This window comes from Nannobrachium achirus (assembly GCF_963921795.1).
Source record: "Nannobrachium achirus genome assembly, chromosome: 5".
NCBI lineage: Eukaryota > Metazoa > Chordata > Actinopteri > Myctophiformes > Myctophidae > Nannobrachium > Nannobrachium achirus.
In genome coordinates, this window is record NC_137814.1 from 8,059,664 (window position 1) to 8,068,746 (window position 9,083).

General features: G+C 46.8%; 1 protein-coding gene across 1 annotated transcript; it reads right to left on the bottom strand.

The window, feature by feature from the left end:
- Positions 1–428: 428 nt before the first annotated feature.
- lingo3b (leucine rich repeat and Ig domain containing 3b) lies at positions 429–8,369 on the bottom strand (the record flags this gene model as incomplete). Its single annotated transcript, XM_080725515.1, has 5 exons — positions 429–1,016; positions 1,795–2,310; positions 2,948–3,175; positions 6,079–6,267; positions 7,974–8,369. The coding sequence occupies 5 exons, from the start codon at positions 8,367–8,369 to the stop codon at positions 429–431; spliced, it is 1,917 nt and encodes a 638-aa protein (XP_080581641.1).
- Between the last annotated feature and the right edge of the window lie 714 nt (positions 8,370–9,083).

Consider the following 9,083-nt stretch of genomic DNA (forward strand, 5'->3'; position numbering starts at 1 on the left):
ATGCCAATTTCTAATATTCGGTACTCTGTCCTTCCATTGTGCTTATCAAAGCTAAAATGACAATATACTGTAATTACTGCTCTTAAAAAATAGCACTGTCAAGTGACTTATTGTCTTTCATAAGATGCATTTCTACCATAAGCTGTATTTAAAAGATAACCGCTGGGAGGCAGTGATGTCAGGGTCATTTTCTTGTCAGCCACAACGCAAGTCAAATTTAAACACGGCATTCTTTTTTTTTCTTTTGGTTCGTCCAATTCAAACGGAGCCGTGGCTGTGGACACACATTCCGTACGTCCTTTTTTTGCGAGTCAGTGCGTCTTGGCTGTGTGCGTTTGCATGTGGTGTGTCTCATCGGCGCACCGTCGTCTCAAACGGACGACGGCAGCGCCTCATGCCTCCCCCGAGGGACCCCTGGCTGCGTTGTTTCATATCATCTTCATGTTGAACTTGCGGGTGCCGCCCGAGGCGCCGCCGCCCGCCCCGGCCGGCTCCGACTTCCTGAAGGAGTACTCCACTGTGAAGTTGTTCTTGCGCTGGCCGCGCCCGCGGCTCCACACGAACAGCATCAGGAAACAGACGAGCACCACGCCCAGGAAGGTGATGCTGCCCATGGCCGTGGACACCAGGATGGTGGTCATGTCCAGCGTGAACTTGAGGAAGACGCGCGTGCCGTTCACGCCCGTGTCGTTGAGGAACTCGCCGCCGGCGCCGTACAGCGAGCGGTTGAGGAAGAAGGCCTGCGAGGCGGCGTCCAGCGGCGACGCGCCGCGCACCGTCAGCGTGGCGAAGTAGGTGTCGTTGCCGCCGGCGTTGCTGGCGATGCAGATGTAGGTGCCGCTGTCGGTGAGCTGCGCGTAGCGGATCTCCAGCGTGCCGCTGGGCAGCACCGTGATGCGCCCCGCCGTCTTGGCCGTGATGCGCCGGCGCTGCGGCGAGATCCACACGATGGCCGGCGCCGGCTCGCCCTCGGCGCGGCACACGAAGTTCACCGGCTGGCCCTCGCGGGCGCTCACCTGCGGGACGGGACGGGACGGGAGAAAAATGTGAATGGCTGCAAAGTTAGATAGTTATATGTTGCTATATGCAACACACTATTGTATTCGGTCAGAGAATGTCTTCACAGAAAAGTGAATCTGTGTTCTGTAAACTTTCTGAGTAATGCTATCCGGGTTGACAGGGTTTGGATGGCCGAAAAGTGAATCTTTCGGTCACAACATATAATATAAATGGTAAGACGGAATTCATTTCCCAGCGGATTCCTTGTGACTTGCTTCACGGCAACCACACTTGCAATTTCTCAGTATTGCACCTTTCTATAGTTCTTGCCCAACTTATAGTAACCCCCAAAAAATCTTTGAAAAACCTCCCACAGTTTTGGCAGCACACTCGAGTCAAATCGACTAATTTCATTGGTTATGGTGTGCTTGCATTTTGCTGAGAGATACATTGTTGTTGAGATCATTTATTAGTGAATACATTTTCCCCATTGACTTGAATGGACAAAATTCCCAGAATTCCCAATTAGCCCTGCTTAAAAAGAGCTAACCAAAAAAAGCTAACAAACCTACCTACAGTACGCCCACTGCTTTGAAAAGTGATCCTGCTACCTTCCAATAGGAAAGGACACCCTAAACTCTTTGCACAGATTCTGTAATTCAGTTACTTTCAAAAATTCCAAGTTGTTTCCACCCAGTTGCAGCCCATCCCTTGCATTGAGATACCACCAGATTTATCAGTACGAAGACATTTTTGAACATCAGTGAACACACCTCGCCATCACGGCGTCATTACCTGCTGCATTTTGCGGTTCCGTATCTTGGGCTTCTGGCAGGTGAAGTGGTCGAACAGCGCCGAGTCGGTGAAGGTGCTCAGGCTGTGGCCCTGCACCTCCACCGGCCCGGCGCACACCGGTACCCTGCCGTCAAAGTTGAGGGTCTTGCGCCTTTGCAGGATCCACAGCAGACGGCAGTCGCACAGGAGCGGGTTCCCGTCCACGCGCACCGTCTCCAGGCTGTTGACGGAGTGGAAGGAGCTCTCCTCCAGCGTCTGCAGGTCGTTGCCGGAGAAGTTGAGCACGCGGATCTGCCGCAGGCCGCCCAGCGCGTGCGGCTCCACCGTGGCCAGCCCCGTGCTCACCATGATCAGCTCCTTGAGCCGCAGCAGGTCCCGGAAGGCCCAAGGCTCCAGCGTGGAGATGGGGTTGTAGGACAGGTTGAGGTGGGTGAGGTGCGCCATGTTCTTGAAGGCGGCCGAGGGGACCGAGGTGATGTTGGTGTTGGTGATGGAGAGCCAGTGCAGGTCCAGGCCCTGGAAGTAGGGATGTCACCATTTAGGAAAGAAACCATTTAAATGTATTCAAACAGGGGACGATTTCAATCGGTTTAATACTATATTTGTTTTTTCTTCTTTCAAATGGCTTCTGGAGAGAGATTAGTTCTGGGAGAGGTCTGTGTCTGTGACCAGGTGATGCTCGTTGACACATCGTTGATGCATCAAGGAAGACAATTATGTTTACGCACTATCAAATAGGTGTCTATTCTAAGATTCAAAGACAAAGCTTTTTTTTCCTTCTTTTTTACATAACCCTAGTAGGTTTTAAACAATAACAAAGCATGTTGACAGTTGTTGCACAGACATTAAGTACTTTTACATGAAAAGTATGCTACTTTTGCAATGTAGTTAAATAAATGCTATGAAAATTTAGTACACTAGTCCTTACCCGTTCAAAGATATGAGCTCCGAAATGATGTGCAGTGTGTGGGTTATGGGGTGTGCACTGTGCACACAGTATATGAGGGATGGAAAGTAACTTTCTGGTGCTTGCATGATAATATGTAGGAGCATCAATGTAAGAAATACCCGTTTCGTTTAAAGGCTACAGAGATACTGTGTACCGATCTACATGACAACATCTGAAAGAGGGCCAGCCTGGTGGCATGCCTACCTGGAAGCTGAGCGGGGAGATGTACTCCAGGTAGGGCCAGCTGTCCACCTCCAGGCCGCGCAGGTTGGACAGCTTGCGGAAGTTCTGGTCCTCCAGGGCGGCGATGCTGAGGTGGCGCAGCCGCAGCGTGACCAGGCTGCGCAGGTACGACAGCGTCTGGCCCGAGATGGAGGTCAGGTTGCAGCGCTCGATGGTCAGATCCTCCAGGCCCAGCAGGCCCGAGAAGGCCTGGCCAGGGAAGGGAACACACTTCTTAAAAAGGGGGCACTATAGACAACATTCATTCCCACGTGCAGGAACTCATTTGGACAGTTTGCTGACAGAACCCTCGCTAAAAACCCCAGGGCAAAAATCCACTCGTCCGAGACAGTTTGCCCTCCTGGCCCCCAAGCTGTGGAATAAACTCCCTGTCACACTTAGGCCAAGGCTACACGAAGCTGGATTTTTGATATATCCTGGTTTTTCAGATATCCACATAGAAAAATATCTAGGTCCACACGGAGCTGGATATTTCATATATCCCGTTTTTTTAGATATCCACATAGAAAAATATCTAGGTCCACACGACAAAGATATCTAGGTCTAACAAGCACACACACAGTAAAGTCTTCAGAGATATCCGGGTATCATGACTACACGGATCCAGTGAAGCGGATATTTTTCAGTGTCTCCACTTATTTATCTGGATTGAAAAATATCCAGATTCACTGCCAAAATATCCAGCTTCGTGTGACTACAAGCCCCAACAGCACCAAAAAATGTCTAGATTCACAAATATCCAGCTCCGTGTAGCCTTGGCCTTAAACAACGGACTCACTTGCTAGCTTTCGCCGTGGACTGAAGACTCACCTTTTCAGACTCCACCTAAACCCATAGCACTACTGGAAAAATCAATGACCATACATGAAGCTAGTTAGCATTTGTTTTTAGGTTTTTTTAGAAACCTTTTTTCTTTACGGATTATATTGTTTTTTCTAGATAGATATTCATTTGCATTTGTTATATTGCTGTTGATGTACTGACATATTATCTTGTTTATTATTGTCATGTTTTATATGCTTATTGTAAGTCGCTTTGGATTAAAAGCGTCTGCTAAATGCCTAAACTGTAAACTGTAAACTGTTTGCCTTCTCAGTAAAGGGGGTAAACCTTTGGAACTCTTTGCCTACGGTTCTAAAACTAGAGACGGATGGTAATGTGTTTTACAGAGGACTCAAGCTATGGTTGAAATCAAATCAACTGTGCTCACATGAATAATTTCTGTTCCCGACTGGTTATTTGAATGATTATGCCTACTTTCTTTTAATTTGTTTCATAAGCTAATGTATTGGGTCAGATATTGGTGATGTTAGTTAATTATTAGTTGTATATACGTACAGTACATATTCCTTTTTTGTACTTGATTGGGTTTTAGACTGGTATTATTGTGTTTTAGAACAAAACTCCTGTGGACAGGTGATGGAAACTATAGCACTTGCGCTCTATTCACTTTAATCGATGCATCTTCGTCCAATGTAATTGTGATGTCCATGTCAAATAAATAAACATAACATAACATAACATAAATAAACATAACATTCAGTGGTCACGCTTTTACAACACCTCTGTTGTAAGATTCTCTATTTTCCCTGTCACTTTTACAAGGCAGCAAAAGGCAGCAATCACGGACAATGGCTGCCTTACAAGAATATATTTAGGAGAGAAATTATCAAAACAGATGTACAATGGCTGCCATCAGCTTATTTCAGAAGCTCTGTGGATGTATTGTTTTTTATTCATTATTCATGTTCATAAAAATGTTATCTATATCCTTTAAAGGAGGCCACTCCATTCAATTAATATCAGTCTTACACTCATCTTCGAGCCTTGTCTTCTCAGTGAATTATAGTTCACTTGCCCATCGCTGTTGGCCGAAAAGGTCGTTTGGCCATCATTGGCTATGAGGAGGTTTTTTTTATCTACAAAGCCTTGCTAAATAAAGTGCCGGATTATCTTAAAAGCTTATTTAGCATTTAGAGTTTGTAATCGCCATACCCGTTCACAAGATTACTTGGTTTAAAACATTCTCTACTGTTAAATCCGCTTTCTTTACTATGCCCACCCCCAAATGTCTACTATCTGCTTTAAATGCTGCAACATTGGAGATGTTCATTTCACTCGCGAGTGAAATGAACATCTCCACGATCACCACGATCACTTTAAACCACTGTTTCCCAAGCACAGGGTTGGGACACATTTGTGGGTCGCAGACACATTTGTGTGGGTCCCTTCATCTTTTGTTTCTTTAGTTAATTATCATTATTTCAAAAAACATTCCCAAAAAATTAAGTAAGTAATTTCATGAATAAATGAAAGAAAAATCTTGGCAAGTGAAATGAATAATGATATCTCATCCCAGCTAAAGCTGTTAGTGGTAAGAACCTCCTGAGATCCTACTGTACCTTGTGTGGTATGTAGACCAGGTCTATAGTGTAGACCAGGTCTATATTGTAGACCAGGTCTATACTGTAGACCAGGTCTATACCGTACCTTGTGTGAGATGTAGACCAGGTCTATATGTAGACCAGGTCTATACTGTAGACCAGATCTATATGTAGACCAGGTCTATACCGTACCTTGTGTGAGATGTAGACCAGGTCTATTGTAGCGTGTTGTTGTTTTTTCATTGTAGGCTGTTTTTTTTTATTCTTTTTTTTTCATGCGGCTATCATTCTAATATGACCGGACGTTAACGTCAACGCTACGCTGACTCGACTTGACTTGACAACCTTGTGACTCGACACGACTCGACATAACCTTGTGACTCGACTCGACTTGACTTGACATAACCTTGTGACTCGACTTGACTTGCCCACAACAGGAAAAACTCGAGACTTGCTTGAGACTTGGACCAAATGACTTGCTACTCGACTTGGACTAGGATCAGAGGGACTTGTACAATTGTCTGCTTTACTGTACCTTGTGTGAGATGTAGACCAGGTCTATACTACTGTACCTTGTGTGAGATGTAGACCAGGTCTATACTGTACCTTGTGTGAGATGTAGACCAGGTCTATATGTAGACCAGGTCTATACTGTACCTTGTGTGAGATGTAGACCAGGTCTATATGTAGACCAGGTCTATACCGTACCTTGTGTGATATGTAGACCAGGTCGTTGTCTCCCACCTCCAGGTGTCTGAGGCTCCGCAGGTCTTGGAAGGTGTAGTCCAGCAGGATGACCATCTTGTTCTCGCTCAGGTCCAGGCTGGTCAGGTTGCCCAGCTTGGAGAAGGCCCCCAGGGGCACCAGCTTCAGCTGGTTCCCCCGGAGCTTCAGCACCTTCGGCAGGCGGGGGGGTGGAGAGAGCAACACGGTACGTTTAGCTGCTGTTCGTATATAAATGCCCTACTCTGTTATTCTATGTCAGACAAAAATAGCAAAAATTGCCATCTAAAAGTTCAAAACTTGTAAAAAGTAGCAGTATCCGCAAGCTCGAAGTGTGGCGCAAAGCAACACACGTTTGCTACATTTCTTACTTTTGAATTTGAATCCTGAAATGTAAAATTTTTGAACATGAGGTTTTTTAGGTACTTTTACTTTACTTGAGTATGTCGCAGAGGCGTCGCAGAGGCATTGAGAGCTTCAGCTTATGTAGATAGGCTATGCTTCCATAAAAGACATGCTGGCGTCTATGATTGATTCCCCAAAAAATAAGGGACAAACTGTGTCCAATTTACAATTTAGGCATTTAGCAAACACTCTTAATCCAGGTTTACAGTAAGCAAGGACAACACAAGGTAAAACATCAGATGCATAGCAATAGTAATCTAGGATCATAAGTAAACCAAGGGCCTATTATCAGTCTTGCACACACATGGGCAACATACGGCCCGGGGCCCGAACACGGCCCTTCAACCATCTCAAAACGGCCCTCTACGTCCTCAAGATAAACACATTTACCCCCAAGAAATCTACATCTTAAAAAGGCAGCATCATATTTTTAGGGAAATCAATTTAACGCAACTCCAATTAATTATTAGTAATTAATACGTAGAACTATGTACCATTTGAGTAGTATAATTTACTGCATTCCATATTCCATCCGTATGTACTCAGATGTTAAATGTTTATGTTGTGACCGTGAAACAGTCTGCCATGGATCCATATTTATAAAATAATTCATAAGCCTTAAAGACACCACGCAAAACAGGCAATATGTTTGTCTGTCGTGTCTATCAAATTCATGCAGTTTTAACTTAATTCAGCACTATGTGTTTCAAGTTTCCATTGTCCAACGTGTGGCCCTTCACTCACTTTATCAAAGTCAGTATGGCCCCCCTGGAAAGAGATGTTGCCCACCCCCGGTCTAGCAAATATAACCAAAAAAACAAGACAATAATTTGGAAACTATACACACTACCAGAGTTCCCCAATTAGTTTTCCCCAAGGGCCAAATCATGTCTAGGGTACCAAGCTGAGGGCCACAACATTGCAGGGGGCGACGGTGGCGTTCCCGCTACTCCAGTGATAGTTTGGATATCGTCGTTGTCGGGTGAAAATCTTGTATGTCCAAAACCGTTCGTTTTACATTTATAATTTTAATAATTTAATAATTTATAATTTAAAAAATGATTTAAACAATGAAACAGACGATCTACAAGCACTGTGCTTGTAGAACTGCTGTTTTCACTACTTTTGTGCGACAGCCTTGTTTGATGAAGCAGAGCTTTCTTTACCTTGCGAAAGAACGTACACATTTTGAGATACAGGTTTTCCACCCGACAACGACGATATACTAATTTTGTTGCTGCTCTTATACCACCACCATTATTACTGGGGTTGGTGGGGGCCACACAATAGCCCCCCGAGGGCCGCAAATGGCCCGCGGGCCGCCTATTGGGGAACCCTGCACTATAGGGTCCAAGGGTCAAGAATGACCTGCCATCTAACTACATAACATGCACTCTAAATTATTTTTTTAGTTTCCAAAACAAGGAAACGACTCCCATATATTTCAAGGTTACGGTTGGGCGTGACCCACTGACCTTCAGACTCTGCAGGCTGGCGAAGGCGTTGGGCTCCAGGGTGGCGATGAGGTTCTCGCTGAGGTCCAGCTCCTCCAGGCGGGGGTAGGGTGCCAGGTCGCCCGCCTGCACCCAGCGCAGGCGGTTGCGGCTGAGGTCCAGCAGGCGCGTCTCGGTGGGGATGCCCTCCGGCACGTTGGCCAGCCGCCGCCGCTGGCACGCCACCGAGCGCAGCTGGGCGGAGCACTCGCAGCGGGGCGGGCAGGCCCCGGCGCCCGCGGGCAGCAGCGCCAGGGCCACGGTGGCGGCCAGCAGGAGGGCCGCGGTGCCGCCCGGGCCCCAGCGCCAGCGCCACGCCCCCGGCATCCGTGGCGGCGAGGCCCGGCCGCCCGGGGCGCCCGGGGGGGAGGGGCCCATCATGGCCCCAGGTTCCTCTGGACTCCTAGCCTATCACAGGCAGGGTCTGCGCGCCACACGCCTGTAGAGGAGACACAACATACAGAGAATGGTTAAAACACATTGGCCGCCAATCACGCTAAAATGCGTTATTTCAAGGGTCTTCAAAAGGGGGTCCGGGACCCCTAGTGCAGGGGTTTTCAAAGTGGGTGACGGGGCACCCTGGGGTGCCGCGACGGCAGTCCAGGGGTGCCGCGAGATAATTTGATAATATTTGGAATTTATTTGGACACTTGAAAAAATATTTAGTATCATTTTAAACTTGAAGTACAAAGTTATTTTCAGTCAGTTCTAACCAAAATGGCTGTTATCTCAATGTTTTCCTCGCAACATCATCACTAAAATATCATCACCGTCGGGCAGAAACCTTGTATCTCCAAGTTTCTAATGTGTACGTCTTTTGGTAAAGCAAAGCCCTGCTTCATCATACAAGACTGTCGCACAAAACTAGTGAAAACAGCCGATCTACAAGCACAAAAGCGCACATAAAATGCTGTAACTCGGGCTAGGAGCGACCAGGAGAGCCGGGGCCGGTACCCACGTGTCCGCCTCGGCGGCGCCAAGAGAGCCGTCAAACATGAATCTGTCCCACAGAGCACCACCATCAGGCCCATTTTTTAAAACACATTTTTGGACACTGCTTGAAGACCACTGCTATAGTGTTTGTTCAGTAAC